The sequence below is a fragment of the Chelon labrosus genome (genome assembly GCF_963514085.1).
Source record: "Chelon labrosus genome assembly, chromosome: 21".
Classification (NCBI taxonomy): Eukaryota; Metazoa; Chordata; class Actinopteri; order Mugiliformes; family Mugilidae; genus Chelon; species Chelon labrosus.
This window is the reverse complement of record NC_140354.1, coordinates 24,072,044-24,088,223: the sequence shown is the minus strand read 5'-3', so window position 1 is coordinate 24,088,223 and position 16,180 is coordinate 24,072,044. Positions and strand designations below refer to the sequence as shown.

At 45.3% G+C, this 16,180-nt stretch overlaps 3 protein-coding genes across 5 annotated transcripts in view; 1 reads left to right on the top strand and 2 right to left on the bottom strand.

Moving 5' to 3' along the window:
• Window positions 1–183: 183 nt before the first annotated feature.
• On the bottom strand, window positions 184–2,109 carry dctn5 (dynactin 5). Its single transcript, XM_084571550.1, has 6 exons — window positions 1,965–2,109; window positions 1,709–1,777; window positions 1,454–1,572; window positions 1,061–1,172; window positions 680–782; window positions 184–601 (listed from the first exon to the last, which is right to left on the bottom strand). The coding sequence occupies exons 1-6, from the start codon at window positions 2,010–2,012 to the stop codon at window positions 504–506; spliced, it is 549 nt and encodes a 182-aa protein (XP_084427676.1). The 5' UTR covers window positions 2,013–2,109; the 3' UTR covers window positions 184–503.
• A 2,895-nt stretch (window positions 2,110–5,004) lies between these two features.
• ndufab1b (NADH:ubiquinone oxidoreductase subunit AB1b) lies at window positions 5,005–6,644 on the top strand. Its single transcript, XM_084569893.1, has 5 exons — window positions 5,005–5,206; window positions 5,731–5,850; window positions 5,947–6,034; window positions 6,240–6,335; window positions 6,411–6,644. Exons 1-4 carry the CDS (start codon window positions 5,036–5,038, stop codon window positions 6,329–6,331), a joined length of 471 nt encoding a protein of 156 aa, XP_084426019.1. The 5' UTR covers window positions 5,005–5,035; the 3' UTR covers window positions 6,332–6,335; window positions 6,411–6,644.
• Window positions 6,645–10,077: 3,433 nt separating this feature from the next.
• Window positions 10,078–16,180, bottom strand: part of LOC311506389 (trinucleotide repeat-containing gene 6A protein-like) — a 34,194-nt gene continuing 28,091 nt past the window's right edge. For 2 of the 3 annotated variants that reach the window (XM_084570336.1, XM_084570337.1), the window contains 8 exons: window positions 15,587–15,761; window positions 15,072–15,470; window positions 14,849–14,989; window positions 14,641–14,748; window positions 14,256–14,486; window positions 13,888–13,958; window positions 13,664–13,803; window positions 10,078–12,340 (listed from right to left, as the gene is read on the bottom strand). In XM_084570336.1, the coding sequence (XP_084426462.1) occupies window positions 11,977–12,340; window positions 13,664–13,803; window positions 13,888–13,958; window positions 14,256–14,486; window positions 14,641–14,748; window positions 14,849–14,989; window positions 15,072–15,470; window positions 15,587–15,761 (1,629 nt within the window). In that variant the 3' untranslated portion in view covers window positions 10,078–11,976. The remainder of the gene's footprint in view (window positions 12,341–13,663; window positions 13,804–13,887; window positions 13,959–14,255; window positions 14,487–14,640; window positions 14,749–14,848; window positions 14,990–15,071; window positions 15,471–15,586; window positions 15,762–16,180) is intronic. The other variant, XM_084570338.1, reaches the window with a different exon arrangement.

The following is a 16,180-nucleotide window of genomic DNA, read 5'->3' as shown; positions in this document are numbered from 1 at the left end:
GTTAATATTTTATCAACAGGTCCAGTAGAGGGCGCCAGCCTCCATTCAGTAGTCCATAGAGAAAACTGGTGTTTTTAGCTCCAGAGAAGCTGCGTTTCAGGTTTGAAGAGATGATCAGATGTTTCCTACGTTTGTTCTTCATCTCCAGCTGAGACAGAGATCAGGTAAAGAAATGGACGCGGAGGAGTTTAAACCTTTATTTATTCTTCACCTGAACAACGTGTTCTCATTTTAATCAAATAAAACTTTAAATACTTTTTACATGAGCCAGTAAACATTAAAATAAACACAGACCAGCGTCCTCAGAGAAATGTTGTTTTGGTCCCACATCCTTCACACTGCAGCTCTTCCTCCTCCTCCTCCTCCTCATCTGCAGCTGTCAATCAATCAGAGACACTGACCAGATGTTCACCTGAGCCTCTGCTGTGTCTCCAACATGGACAACTAGAATCAAAGACGTCTGTCCCGTTAAAGTCCAGGTCTCTGGAGACGTTTCCAGAGGCTCAGATCTGACTGAGCGGCAGAAACTTCTGGTAGTAGCTCTTAGTGACGTCGATCATCAGGTCCTGTGTGCACTCTGGAAGCTCTCCTGAAAACAGACCTGAGACAACGAGACAAAGACAGGTGAGGAGGAGGAGGAGAGACGGACAGGTGAGGCGTTCAGGTGAGTGAGTCTGACCTGGACATCCAGAGAAGACGGTGAACGGTGGCACCACCGTCTCAGGAGGAAGAACCGTGTTGTCTAAGATCTTGCAGCAGTCCTTCAGGACACAGCGACGGCCCTGGACACAAACGTTAAACACATTAGTTCACATGAGGACAAATATCTGGTTGATCCTGGAGGGAGGAGCCTCCGCGGCGTCGCTGCTCCAGGGCGCTTATCTCAGACGCTTGAATGCAGAGAACTCGTTCCTCATTTGTGTGTAAATATGAACGATAAGCTGTTTGACTTGATAACAGCTCCCTGGTTATAAAAGCACGTCATGTCGTCTCAGATCAGCTGACGACCATGTGACCCTCCGGTCTCTAACAAGGAGCTCGTTGTTTCTGTCTCACTCACGATGACACAGTTCTTGCCGATGTGGACGTAGGAGCCGATCTGTGCCGCGTTGACCACACAGTCCTCCTCGATGAAGACGTGGTCTCCGATGTGCAGCGGGAAGAAGGCCACTCTGCAGGGAGACAGGGACGGAGACGGGGACGGGGACATGAGACTCAGTCACACACTGATAAGACAACGCTGATAAAGATAAATTAGAGGACGACAGGGAACTGATGGATGATAAAGTGATTGACTTGTTGTTGTTGAACATGAACAATAATAAAGACTTGATTCTGAGCATTAACCTCTACTTCTCTCCAGATTCTATCATAAATAACTTGCTGATGGAGCCTCCAGTGATAATAATAATAATAATAATAAAGCTACAGTGGTCTATTCTTTATTCTTTACCCTTTGCTGAACTTCTTGAAGGGAGGCCTGATGACGCTCCTGCTCTTCACCACACAGTGTCTGCCCACCCTGACATTAGCCAGGTCTCCTCTGATGATGCAGTCGTTCATGACGATGGTCTGGAGGAGGAAACCTTCATTAAACCTTCATTAAACCTTCATTAAACCTTCATTAAACCTTCATTAAACCTTCATTCCAGCCACAGTCACTTTATATTTCACTCATTAAACTTCATTCCAGCCTCTTTCTTTGTACCTTTCCGTTCAGGACGATGTTCTGACTCCCACACAGGACCGACTGTCTGCTCACTTTGTTCCCTGAAGCCTGAAATTAAACCACATTACTGTTATAACTTTATTTACTCGTGTAAAAGAGTCTTTTTGTTCATTTCAACCTGACGCCCAACGCCCTGTTTAGCTCCAGCTAGCATTAGCTTAGCGCTAGCCTGTTAGCTAGGTTAGCTAAAAGAACAGATTAAACATATAAATATATATAAATATAAACTCGTTACCGTCTCTATGTACTCCGCCTTGTTGTATAATATCTCAGACAGCTCCATCACGTCCTATAAAGTAACTCAGATTATTATCAGATTATTTTTTTATCTAAAGCATCTGAGTCTGTTGATGCGCTGCAGACGGCTAGCTCTGCTTCTACTGCGCAGGTCCGGATGTGACGTCAAATAATGAGTCTGACGTTAAAAACAAAAAACTATTTTTTGAGCACACGTTGATTTGCTTAGAAAGTGCCTGATTTAGTTTTTTATTTATTTTATTTATATGTTTGATTACATGTATTATTTATTTTATTTTAACATAGTATATTGTTTTATTATTTTTGTATCATCCCACTTGTCTGCTTCTGTTTGTCTGTACTTTTTCAAATTCTTAATAAAGGTTTGCATTTAAAACAAAACAAAAAAAAACCCCAAAACAATCTTTAAGAAGTTATCTGGTCTGTGTTTTCTATAACATCACCACGTTACCCATTAAAAAGTTTGGCAGAGGCTGTTATTTATATATTTATATATTCTATTAACAATAAAAATGAAAGAGTTGCACTTTAAGGTTTTGCACAATATATATATTTAACAAATTTATATCTTTCCAACAATTGAAAACAATTGTACTTTTGTAATCATTGACACATTCATTTTACTATTGTGTCTATTCACTTATTTTTTGGACCCAACTGAAAGAATATATATTGTACTAAACTAAATGTTATAAAAACATCATCACATGTTTTGTTCCTGACAAGGACCAGAATGAATTTACTGTCAACCTGTTGATTTTATTTGGAAAGTTTCATCTGCACAAAAGTAGAGTAACTGAAGTAAAACCCTGCTTCATATGATTTACATGTGAATTTAAAGAATACATCAAAGCTTTAAGGTGTATAAACTATAATATATATATATATTAAATTATATGATATGTGGTTTAAAGAGAAATAATGTATATAAGAGACATAAGACATGTTTATTAATCCCACGTATGGGAAATGTCCTTGTCACAGTAGCACGGAAGTTGGCAAAAAAAAAAAAATATATATATATATATATACAGAAAACAGTGACAGCTTTGACAGGGAAAAGATACCAAAACAACACAATGCAAAATTTTGAAAAATATATACAGAAAATAACAATACAGAGAAAAAATATAGAGAGAAAGAATTAGAAATATAAAGACATTTTGTATATACAGTGTGGTGGTGGAATAAACTTTACAAATAAATAGTTGTTTAAACTTTGGAGAAAAATAATGAGTTGGTGAGGTAGTGGTTCGTGCAAAAAGGCAGATTAATTTGTGCAAAAGCACAGTTTTCATTGACTCAGGCTGGTGTTGTTCAGCCTGATGGCAGCTGGAATGAAGGACCTGCAACCTGTATATGTTTTTATTTTATATTTTTACTTTATTTATTATTATTTCTTATTGTGGCTGAATGTCCTCCTCGCTCATTTATCTAAAGCTTTAATTTTTACCTTATGACCAGGGGTTGAGCACGTCTGCAGTATTTGTGTTTTTTCTAATAAAGTATTTTTTTTGTTTTTTTTTGTTTTTAAAAAAAAAAAAAAAAACAAGTTACAAGAAAAGAACAAACGAGTACCAATAAAATAGTTTCTATTTGAAAGAAGTTTAATTAAAAAAGACCAAATAGATGAATGAATAAATTAAACATTAAAATGATGAAAGCTCTTTTCTAAACCAGGTGACCTGATATAATTAATGTTATATTTATCTATATTTATTCCATCATTAAACCTCACACATGTCTTTAGAGACACAGAGATGGTTGATAGAAAATAATAATTCGTTGTAATTATTGTTTCAAATTGTACCAGGCAGGACTTCCTGGCCCTCAAGAGGGTGGTCCATTCAGCGGAGCGGACCATCAGAACCCCCCTCCCCAACCTGCAGGACATTTACACCAAACGTTGCAGGTTTAGGGCCACAAAGATCCTGAAACAGCCCAGTCACCCCAGACACTCTCTCTTCTCTCTACTGCCATCAGGCCGGCGTCTCCGATGCCTGAGGACAAAGACTGAGAGGCTGAAGAAGAGTTTTTATCCTCATGCCATCTGCCTGCTCAACTCTGAGCCTTAACTGGACTTAAAATATCACTGCACTTTATTCATGTAGCTGCTTAATATTTAATACTGTAAATTTATGTACATATACAACTACCCCCCCCCCCCCAAGTTTACCAGTCTATATTTTTATTCAGTCTATATTTTTATTTTTATTCTTATTTTTTATTGAATTTTTTTATATTCTATTTCTCTATCGGTGTACATTACACTTATATCGCTTACCTTGTGTGCAACTACTGTTTACTGTAGTACTTATATATTTTTTTTACTACTGGCTGCAGGTACAACAATACATTTCACTGTGCATTGTACTATGTATAACTGTGCATGTGATAAATAAAACCTATTTATCAATCTAAATTGTGTTTTATGTGTTTTATGTGCTTATCATCTAAAAAGAAGAAGTTATATTCTTCTTTTTTATATTGGATTTATTTGACTGAAAGTCAGACATTGTCATGAACACCTTTCATTCATAATCTCCTTTTTATAACTTTTTTCTTTTTTCTAATCCCTACAAAAAAACAGTAAAAAAAAAAAAAAATCTCTTAATTTTTTTTTTTTTTTGAGGGAAAAGTTGTTGTTTTATAATTTACTTATTTTAAAAATGAAGCAAATAAATTTCGGAGGAAAATAAAGCTTCTTCTTCTTCTTCTTCTTCTATTAATACCACCTTGTAGACACATACCGCCACCTGCTGTAGCGGAGTAAACTCAGACTGTGATGTTAAATAATTACATTTAAATAAAATAATAAATAAATATTATTCAGTAACGTTTAGTGTTAAATATCTGTAATTCAGATAAATTAAACCGACATTGTTTTCTCCATTTACATTTATAAACTGAATCTAGTTCATATTTAAAACAGAACATTCAGTAAATGACATAAATAAACTACAGGTTTATGTGTTGCGCATGCGCGCCTTGGATCCCTTCTTCTTCTACGCTTCTCGCGCTGGTCGCTCCCAGTAGCTTTCCTCCGTCATGGCGGCTCGTGTCCTGCTGCAGTGTGTCCGCTCGTTCCCCCGGCCCTCGCTGAGGCTCTGCCCCGGTAACCTCGCAGTCAGAGCGGCCGCTGCTCCCACGGCGGCCGCTCACCGACCTCTGTCGTTCGCCGCAGCCAACCGGAGGACGCGGTGGCTCGGCCAGAGCCCGGTGAGTGTCCGCTAACATTGAGCCGTCGTGGGCCTCGCGTCTCTCTGCCGTGACCTACCGATGTCTTTCAGAGCCGTGGGGCTACAGGAGGCGGCTACACGCCCACGCTGCAGCGGAGGAAGTTTAATTAACTCATAATTAAATAAGACGTTGGTTTGTTAACGCGCCAGGAAGCGTTTAAGCGTTTTATTCACATGTTTATGTTAGCTAGCTAGCTAGTTAGCAACGTTCACTGATGCAGTTACAACACAGAGCTAACTAGCTTAGCATCAGGGATGTTTATATTCTAACAGGGAGGATGACGTCATGTTACATGCTAACGTCATGTATGATTCATTCATTCATCCAGAGGTGCCTTGCTCAAGGGCACAGAGGGGATTAGAACCCGTGACCCTCCGGCTCCACGTCCACGCCTCGACCCACTACTGGGGGACGGACTCACGAGGAGCCGGAGAATTAGATGATTTCTCTATGAACCTTTGATCTGACAGACTCTTCCTCCTCCTCCTCCTCCTCTTCCTCAGGTGTCCTCGTTGGGGGTGTCCTGCCGACAGTACGGCGACCTGCCCCCCCTCACCCTAGAATCCATCAAAGACCGCGTCATGTATGTTCTCAAGCTCTACGACAAGGTCAACCCAGAGCAGGTGAGTCCGGTCTGGTCCGGTCCGGTCTGATGAAGGTGTGTGAGGATGAGGATGAGGAGCTGCTCCTCTAACCTGTCCCCTGGTTTGTGTCCTCAGCTGCAGACGTCCTCTCACTTCATGAAGGACCTGGGGTTGGACAGTCTGGACCAGGTGGAGATCATCATGGCCATGGAGGACGAGTTTGGTGAGTCTGGTCTGAGCTTGTTCAGGATCCTGTTAAACGGAGAGTTTATTGCATGGAGTCTGGTCTGAGCTTGTTCAGGATCCTGTTAAACGGAGAGTTTATTGCATGGAGTCTGGTCTGAGCTTGTTCAGGATCCTGTTAAACGGAGAGTTTATTGCATGGAGTCTGGTTGGAGTTTATTTATTTGTTTGTTTGTTTGTTTCAGGGTTTGAGATCCCTGACGCTGAGGCAGAGAAGCTGATGACTCCTGAGGAGATCGTCCAGTACATCGCAAACAAGAAGGACGTCTGTGAATAACCAGGTCAGTCTGTGGGACCTTGCTGATGAAGACGAAGATGAAGACGATGGTACTGACTGGTTGTCTTCTTCCTTTCAGAGCCGCTGACCTTTGACCCCTGCCCGGACCCTCCCCCTCACACACACAGAAACAGGAAGTCCCTGTGAAGCAGGAGGACGCGTCTCGTCCGTCTCCTGCAGCCGTTTTGTGTTCGACCGTATTTAAATGTTCAGAGACGAAGAGTTGTCGATATTAAAACAAGCTTTTTGTTTTTCCTGCAGATCTCGTTTCTCAAGAGTAGATCAGTAAATAAAGACAAATGTTTAACTTCCACTTGTTCTGCTGTGATCTATTGTTTGAATGAGACCTGAGAGGAGACAGAAACAAACATCTGGAGACAACAGGAAGCAGCTGGTGAAGGTGAACGTCCTCTAATCTCAGGTTAATCTGAGACCTGGTCATTGTGTCATGTGACGTTAACGTGGTCACCGCCAGGGGGCGCCAGAGTCTCCACACATTTAATCCTCAGTTATTAAACATGAAATAAATGTTTAATGATTCAATAATGTCAGAATGTATTAAATATAAAAAGGTTTAAACTGTTTCAAAACATTTATTCAAATAATCCAATTTACTGTTTTATTTAAAACATGTTTCTACAGTTAAATTATTTTAATTCTAGTTTTAAATTACTGCTGTTAACTATTAATTATCCATCTAACTCTTCCTCGTAGATAATTTACCTGAAATGACTGAATCTAAATATAAAATTAATACTTTTATTACTCAGTGACATTAGGTTGAATTCAGTTATCATGGCAACAAATTAGTGCTTAATAAAAATAAATGTTAACTTTTTATTCCTAAAATCATGATTCAGTTCCGTTAATTGATCCGTTTGTTTACAACTATAGTTTTATTATTTAACAGTTTAACCTTTTAACAACAAACACATTTAGACATTTAATGCTTTAAACTAATAATTAAAACACTTATGTTCAAGTCAATGACTTTTATATGTTGAGACTATTTATGATTTAATCTTTGTCATGTTGTATTAATGACAACTTCTTTCTACTAATAATATTCTTAATAATTTAACTATAAACATCAGGCTTTACATTTACATTAATAGAATACATTAAATTAAAACGTTTTTAGAAGAAATTATTTTATTGCAGCAACATTCAACCTTTATTATTATTATTTATTTAATTTAACGGGAGACTCTGGACGATGTGATTTATATGTTGGATTAATGACAAATTCTTCCTACTAGATATTATAGATGCTTCATTTAACTGTATAAACATCAGGCTTTACAACATTAATAGAATATGTTAAAACACGTTTTAACGTTCAACCTTTATTATTATTATTTACTGGGTTTAATTGAACAGGGGAGACTCTGGCGCTCTGTCGGTTCATCTTTATTTAAACATAAATAACCAGGATTTTAAAAGGTCACGTCTCTAAACCTCCTCATTATTTATACTTTAAAGTCTCTGATGATTTAAACCAGAGTCTAAACAGATGTTCCAGATGTGAAGTCAGAAACAGACAGACTGCGTCACTGTTAGTCTTTTATTGAGGGTTGTACCCAAGTTATACAGCTTCGTCTGGCGGCGTCCGGCCGCAGGGTTACAAACAGTAATCAGTATACGAGTACAGCCAACAGAAGACCTACTACTACTACAGGTTCTCTTAAGAGCACTAAAATAATACAGAACAAACCAAGCAACAAAAAGGAAGAATAAAAAGATTAAATGAAAGCAAACACACGGACAGCATCAGAGGAGACATTCATGGTTAGAGCACACTGGAGTTGGTTTCTACGCCGTCGATTATTTTCTACAAATAAAGATTGTCCTTCAAAAAGTGCAGATTCCACCGAGTTTCAGATAAAATCCTGTAGATGAGCCGAGGAAGACGTGTGAAAATAAAACTTCCTGCTTGCTTTCTTTCATTGTTGTAGTCAGTGAGAGGAATAGACATTTATATTCTGGTATATAATATATATTTATAGATCAACAGTCTCCCGAAGCGATGTGCATATCAGAGTTTCCTCGGTGATTCTCTAGAAAAACCTTTTTTTTGTGTTTTTAAAGTCGGCGCCTCCTCTCTCGGCTCATCGAGGAGGAGGCGAGCCGCGGAAACCTGCCCCCTCCCGCTACGACTGGCCCGACGGTTGCTAGGTAACAGAGGTTTTCACTTTTTACTTTTTCTGTGGCGCGAGGACCGAGACGATGGCACGACACGTTTGAGGAACTAAAGGAAAAAGCAGAAACCCGGAGGAGGACGTGGAAGCCTGGGTCCGACGCTCCACTGCATAGTCTCTCTGAGCCACCCCCACCCCCCCACCCCGGTAAAACCCCCCCCGACCCTCCCCTGACCCCCCCCACCCCTCCCTCCCTCATCTTTGTGCTGGTTCGACTAAAGCTTTTCAGTTTGTGTTCTCACTGAAACAGAAGACAGCAGATCTCACAGTTTTTCTCTGGTTTTTTCTCTTTTCTTTGTTTTTTTTTGTCTTTTTTTGTGTTTTTCTGTCAAAATAAAAGCCTCGGTGCTCGGGGGGGGGGGGGGGGGGGGGGGGGGGTGAGGGAGGGGGGAGGACATAATCTAGCTTTGAACTCACAGGATAAAGTTAAGAGGAGAACACACACAGTCACATTATTTGTCTTAAATATTAAAAAGTAGTAGAGTATCACCAGCCCCTCCTCTTCCTCCCCCCCCCCTCCTCCTCTTCCTCCTCTGACCCTGTCGATTGTACGTTGCTCGTCGTGGTTTTTTTTTTTCTAACATTTTGACTTCAAGCTTTTAAACATCGTCCAGCGTTAAACACAAAGATTAAAGAATCCCTTTCCTTCCCTCCCTCCCGTCATTTGGCTTCAACTCAACAGTAACAACAACAAACACAACAACAAGGCTGCTCTCATCCACAAGACCTGATCCAAGACCTGGTCCAAGACCTGGTTCAGGACCCGATCCAGGACCCGGTCCAACTGGAACCAGATGATTAACTGATTCCAGGAGGAGGAGGAGGAGGAGAGCAGGTCCTGGATCAGCCAATCACACACGAGGAGCATCCTTTCAGTCATCTCTATGGCAACAGCCTCCAACCAGGGGAGGTGATGGAGGCTCCGCCCACATTTCTACAGGTTGAACCGTTTCAGGAACAAACACTAACGACGCCTCCCCTCAACAACGACGACAAGATACTGGTACAGATGTGGAGATGTGTAGATGTGTGTGTGTAGATGTGTGTAGATGTGTGTGTAGATGTGTGTGTGTAGATGTGTAGATGTGTAGATGTGTGTGTGTAGATGTGTGTGTGTAGATGTGTGTGTGTGTAGATGTGTAGATGTGTAGATGTGTGTGTGTGTAGATGTGTAGATGTGTAGATGTGTGTGTGTAGATGTGTGTGTGTAGATGTGTGTGTGTGTGTAGATGTGTGTATTTGTGTAGATGTGTAGATGTGTGTGTGTAGATGTGGTTTAAGCAGATGTGGAATAAGTAAACTAAGGTTTTAGTCTGATTAAATTATTTGGTAGAGATCAATACTGGCACACGCTGCGTCACGTCTAATACTCGAGGTTAAATATTCATTCACTCTGAGACATTCATGGCTTCTCTAACGCCGCCGCCGCTCGCCACGCCGCTCGCCACGCCGCTCGCCACGCCTCCGCCTACTTTACATTCACACACAGACACACACTGACTTCACATGACCCCCCCACCCCCCTTCCAACCCCCCCCCTCCCCCAGGAAAACAAACAGTACAACAATACAATCATTTTCTATTGTAAACAGGTAGAAGCCACTTTGACTTGTTGTTGCATCTTCGGACACATTATTAGGATCAAGGCAATGAAATGTGGACAACTGTTAAAATATCTTCAAGAAAAACAACTTGGGTTTTTTTTTTTGTTTTTTAAGATTTTTCCAAAAACAAAAAGAAAAAAGAAAAAAAAAAACAAAACAGCTTTTGTGGCAATGAGAGCGGTTTGTGGGGAAGAAGAAGAAGAAGAAGAAGAAGAAGACGCCTCCTCCTCCTCCCAGCAGGCCGGTGGATGTGAGGCTACAGTATGCATAGATACAGACTCACACAACAAACTCTCCTCTGATTATTATTACACCAGCGGAGGTGAGGAGGAGGAGGAGGAGCAGGAGGAAGGACCCCCCCTCCTCTTCCTCCTCCTCCTCCTCCGTTCATAGACAGCATATTGAAAGCAGTGTGTTGAGCTTCTCCAGCTTAAAGCAGTTATTTGGCAGAGAAAACAAACACCTATACACAAGGTTCAGTGCTAGAAGTTGGATGTTCCTTTTCCTACAAGGAGTAGTAGTAGTTTATATACTTTTATTTTTAATTCCACTACGAAGGGGGGGAAAACTGGCTTGATTTCCTGAGAACCATTGCTGGTTATTTAGCAGACAAAGAGGAATAGTTCAAATAACCAACGCCATGGCCAAAAAAACACTGATCCGAATTCCCAGAGTTACAAAGCATCGTCTTCATCCTCGATAAGAGTTGATTTTTATGGGTTTTTTCTCAGTTTTATGATTTTTTTTTTTATAATATTTTCTCGTGATTTTAATATTTTTTTTTGTTTTTGTGTTTTTTTAATTATCTTCTCTTTAAATGAAGAATGAACACACGTTCCACCTCCTAAGTCTTGTAAACAAGAGGTCGCAGTGTGGCACCTCCAAAACATTGAAAGCCTTTTTCTGAAAGTGCTGTTCCTCCCTCGGCCCACGGGGGGCGCAACAGGGAGGGGGCTTGCTAGATAGGCCCCCGCCCCCCCACCGCCACACTGTGAGGGGGTGGGAGGGGGCGGGGCTTGCTAGTCCCAGCTGCGGCTACAGTCCTTTGCACTGCAGAGCTCGACGTTCTTTAGTTTTAAAATTGGTGCAATACTTTTTACTTTAATGTCACTTTTAGCATCACCAGATAATCCTCCTGTTTTTACTCGTTAACTATCTGTTGATCTTGATCTCCACGACAACGCAGTAAGGTCGGCGTGCCAAGGCAGAGAGGAGCACACACACACACACACACTCGTCCACACATTACTTCCACACACACACACACGGTAAGGACCTCAATGAGTAAACAGCTACACTGGAAAAACTGGCTGCTCCCTCTAATATTGCAGATTATATATATATACTGAGAAAAAACCACATTCAGTGCAAAGTTAAAAAAGCTCATACTCCAACATTGTCAGCAAACGAATGCAAAAAAAAAAAAGAAATAAAAAGAATTGGAATTCAAATAAACATGACGAATGAAACAAAAAATAATAATATATATGTAATAATAATAATAATGAGCTCGATTGAAGCTTGTTTCGGTCTGAAAGAGCACTACCTGGAAGCAAATATCCATCCGTTCACATTATAGAATTGGCCTGCATGATTCAAGTATTCGACTGATATGTTTTTGGGCTAAAAGAAAGTGGACACATGTGCAGAGAGAGAAACGTAACTGGTTTTCCACAGAGACCCCGCGTTGGACATCTGTAAGAGACAGCGTCCCACTACTAGTGCCGTTGCATTAATCTACTGGTGGGTGGTTTGTTTTTTTTTGTTTTTTTCTTTTTCTTCTTCTGCTGATTATTGATAATTCTCTACCTTCCTCCTACGGCCGTGCTGATTGGCCGGCGGCTCACATGGAGTCCCCTCCACCTGTCAGGTGATCCACGGGGAGGAAGGAGGTGATTGGAGAAGGGCTGCCGATGCCCCCGGCCTCCGTGCCGCCGGGGTTCCCCCACAGGCTACTGGAATAGTTGGGCCCGCCCCAGAGGGAGGAGCCGTGGAGGTCGCCGCCTCCGCCGCCGCTGTTCCACTGGGCGGGTTCTGGGGCGCGGCTGGGGAACGCGTGGGACTGATCCATCCGGCTCTGGGACGAGCCGATGGTCTGCCAGCCGGAGGAGGGGGGGGTGGCCAGTGACTGCCCTTGTGCAAAGAAACGGTTGATTTCCTCCTCGCTGGCAAACTCAGCCAGAATGGTAGTGTTCCCCAAAACACACCTGGGGACAGAGGACAGAGGTCAGAGGTCAGGGGACGGAGCAGAGGACAGAGCAGAGGACGAGTCAGAGGACAGGGGACGGGACAGAGGACAGAGCAGAGGACAGAGCAGAGGACAGAGGTCAGAGGTCAGGTCAGAGCAGAGGACAGAGCAGAGGACAGAGCAGAGGACAGAGGTCAGAGGTCAGGTCAGAGCAGAGGACAGGTCAGAGGTCAGAGGACGGGACAGAGGACGAGTCAGAGGGCAGAGGTCAGAGGACGGGACAGAGGACAGGTCAGAGGTCAGAGGACGGGACAGAGGACGAGTCAGAGGGCAGAGGTCAGAGGACGGGACAGAGGACAGGTCAGAGGACAGAGGACAGAGCAGAGGACGAGTCAGAGGACAGAGGTCAGAGGTCAGAGGTCAGGTCAGAGCAGAGGACGGGTCAGAGGGCAGAGGTCAGAGGACGGGACAGAGGACAGGTCAGAGGACAGAGGACAGAGCAGAGGACGAGTCAGAGGACGAGTCAGAGGTCAAAGGACAGAGGACGAGTCAGAGGACGAGTCAGAGGACAGGTCAGAGGACAGGTCAGAGGACAGAGGTCAGAGGACGGGACAGAGGACGGAGCAGAGGACAGGTCAGTGGCTGATCAGCTGTTTGTTCATCTGTAATAACTAATGTTTACGTGTCTTTAATTCTCTCTAACGTCTAAAGTATTTAAAGTCGCTCTGACTCCAGACGTCATGTCCTGCAGGAAACCTGGACCTCGGTCTGACCCTGAGAGGTCATGTGGTGCGTTGAGGTGTGTTCAGGTGCGTTCAGGTGCGCTGTGGTGCGTTCAGGTGCGCTGTGGTGCGTTCAGGTGTGTTGTGGTGTGTTCAGGTGTGCTGTGGTGCGTTCAGGTGCGTTCAGGTGTGCTGTGGTGCGTTCAGGTGCGCTGTGGTGCGTTCAGGTGTGCTGTGGTGTGTTCAGGTGTGCTGTGGTGCGTTCAGGTGTGCTGTGGTGCGTTCAGGTGTGCTGTGGTGCGTTCAGGTGCGTTCAGGTGTGCTGTGGTGCGTTCAGGTGTGCTGTGGTGCGTTCAGGTGTGCTGTGGTGCGTTCAGGTGCACTGTGGTGCGTTCAGGTGTACAGAGGTGTGCTGAGGTGCGTTCAGGTGTGCTGTGGTGCGTTCAGGTGTGCTGTGGTGCGTTCAGGTGTGCTGTGGTGCGTTCAGGTGCGTTCAGGTGTGCTGAGGTGCGTTCAGGTGTGCTGTGGTGTGCTGTGGTGCGTTCAGGTGCGTTCAGGTGTACAGAGGTGTGCTGTGGTGCGTTCAGGTGTGCTGTGGTGCGTTCAGGTGCTGCTCTTACATGTGCAGGCTCTTCTGGGCCTTGGCGGCCTCGTCCTTGGAGCTGTAGCACACCACGGCGTTACCGTGCGGCAGGTTGAGGTGGAATGTGATCAGAGGGCCGTGCTGCATGCACAGAGTCCTCAGCGTGGAGCCGTCGATCTACGGGACAGGACACGGTCAGACACATGTCTCTGTCGGGTCAACCCGTCCCAAACAGAACAGACAGAACAGACGGAGACCTACCTGAGGTGTGAGATTCTTCAGAACAAGCCACTGGGTTCTCCCTGAGCTGCTGCTGTCACCCCAGCTGGAACCTGAGACACAGAGGAGACGGGTCAGAACCAGAACCAGAACCAGACGGGTCAGAACCAGAACCAGAACCAGAACCAGACGGGTCAGAACCAGAACCAGATGGCTCAGAACCAGAACCAGACGGGTCAGAACCAGAACCGGACGGACGGGTCAGAACCAGAACCGGACGGGTCAGAACCAGAACCAGAACCAGACGGGTCAGAACCAGAACCAGACGGGACAGAACCAGACGGTGTGGTTGTGTAACCACTGTGTGTGTGTGTGTGTGCGTGTGTGTGCGTGTGTCCCTGTCCTCTCACCAGGTGTGTATCTGGACTCGGTGGAGCCCCAGCCACCCAGCCTCAGGGCAGAGCCGTCCCAGCCGGAGGAGGCCGGGCTGGGCTTCTGGGGGGCGAGGCCGGGCGGTGGTCTGGAGGGGGCCGCCACAGACATCGCCTTGGGAGGCAGGGGCACCTTCCAGAGCTCATGGGCTAGAGAGGAGTTGGACACAGAACCGCCGCCTGGAGACCACTTTGACTCACTGGGTCTGGCTGCAAGGGGAGAGGACACGGGTCAGGACATGGGTGAGGACACGGGTGAGGACACGGGACAGGACGGGGGTCCCAGAGCTGTGATCTAAACGTTGTCAGTTTGACTAAAAGCCGTCGTCATGAGCAACGGTGTGATCTAAGCCGGGACACTCACCTGAAGTGCTTTGTGCTGTACTGGTGAGGGAACCGCTGTGGCTGGAGGCACGAATGGATGACCAGGCACTGTTAGAAGGCATCGTGGTGTTCAGTGATGAGGATGGCCCTGAGGAAGGACACCAGCGTTTAGACAACATGTTCAAACAACAACAACCAGTGTCCCAGTGTCCCAGCTGTGTCCCAGCTGTGTCCCAGAGGACAGCTACCGTTGTTCCTGTCCCTGAGGTGGTCTGTGTCGCGGACGGTGTTGATGGAGAGGTTGTTGATGACGCTGCCGGGGGTCACGAAGGGGTCGGTCTCAGGGTCAATGTTGGGGTAACCTTTCCAAGGCTCCCCGGGCCGGAACTCTGCAGACGAACAGAACGGGTCAGAACGGGTCAGAACGGGTCAGAACGGGTCAGAACGGGTCAGAACCGGTCAACGGCTTACCTGGGGGCCAGGTGACAGTGTTTCCATGGGGAGGGGGGGAGTTGGCACGGGGCGGCCAGCCGTCGCCCACCGAGCCCATTGATTGGCCGGGAGGACTCAGAGGGGAGGGGCCAGGAGACAGGAAGTCGTAGAAGGGAGGGTCCTCCAGACGCAGCCCAGACGACATAGCACCTGTGGGACATGGGACAGACAGTGTGACGGTCAGAGTCTGGTTCTGATCCGGCTCCACATCGACCCTCAGATTCTCAGAACCAGTACCAGGTTTGCTGTTCTGCTCCAGAGGGTCAGTAGCCCAGAGCTTCTTCAGTCTGGACTGGGGCGGCTCCTTGTAGCTCACAGCTCCTCCTCCACCGCTACCACCACCCATGTCCAGGGGTACATTCAGGTTAGAGTTCAAGCCTGGAGGACGGAGGACGGAGGACGGAGGAGGGACAGGATTAAATCAAAGAACACCTTTAACAACCAGACGTTTCTCCAGAGGACCGGGGACAGAGGACAGAGGACAGAGGACGTACTTAAAGGGAAGTTGTTGAAGGATCCGAGAGCGCCGGCGTCCTTCTGCATCTCAGGGGAATTGTGGGACATGTAGTTGTCCAGGTACGGTTTGAGGGGCGGGGCTTGTTTCAGCAGGGAGGGGTCCAGGTGTCGAGGCGCCTGCATCATCGACGGAGACGAGCCAATGGGACGCGTCTAAAAGGACGAGGAGACGGCGATCAGTAAACAACAGTCACTGTGATCAGAGGGGGACCGTTTCCATGGAAACTGATGAGTTCACATCAAAACATCAACGAGAGGAAGAGGAGGAGGAAGAAGAAGAGGGCAGAAGATGATGAAGGAGGACGAGAGAGGATGAACGAGGAGGAAAGAAGAGATGGAGAAGGAGAAGAAGAAGAAGTAGTAGTGGTCTAAATGTGGTCTACAGGTGTGGTCTACATCTGGTCTAGGTGTGGTCTACATCTGGTCTAGGTGCGGTCTACATGTGGTCTAGGTGTGGTCTACAGGTGCGGTCTACATCTGGTCTCGGTGCGGTCTACATGTGGTCTAGGTGTGGTCTACATCTGGTCTAGGTGTGGTCTACAGGTGTGGTCTACAGGTGTGGTCTAAATGTA

Bases quoted from the DNA above. Each gene is read 5' to 3' on its own strand.
- dctn5 (XM_084571550.1), bottom strand. From the start codon at position 2,012: ATGGAGCTGTCTGAGATATTATACAACAAGGCGGAGTACATAGAGACG. The intron at 1,573-1,708 runs GTACAAAGAAAG...TTCCTCCTCCAG, and splicing joins ACATCGTCCTGAACGGAAAG to ACCATCGTCATGAACGACTG. The intron at 783-1,060 runs GTGAGTGAGACA...GTTTGTGTCCAG, and splicing joins TCGGCAAGAACTGTGTCATC to GGCCGTCGCTGTGTCCTGAA.
- ndufab1b (XM_084569893.1), top strand. From the start codon at position 5,036: ATGGCGGCTCGTGTCCTGCTGCAGTGTGTCCGCTCGTTCCCCCGGCCC. The intron at 5,207-5,730 runs GTGAGTGTCCGC...CCTCTTCCTCAG, and splicing joins GGTGGCTCGGCCAGAGCCCG to GTGTCCTCGTTGGGGGTGTC. The intron at 6,035-6,239 runs GTGAGTCTGGTC...TGTTTGTTTCAG, and splicing joins GGCCATGGAGGACGAGTTTG to GGTTTGAGATCCCTGACGCT.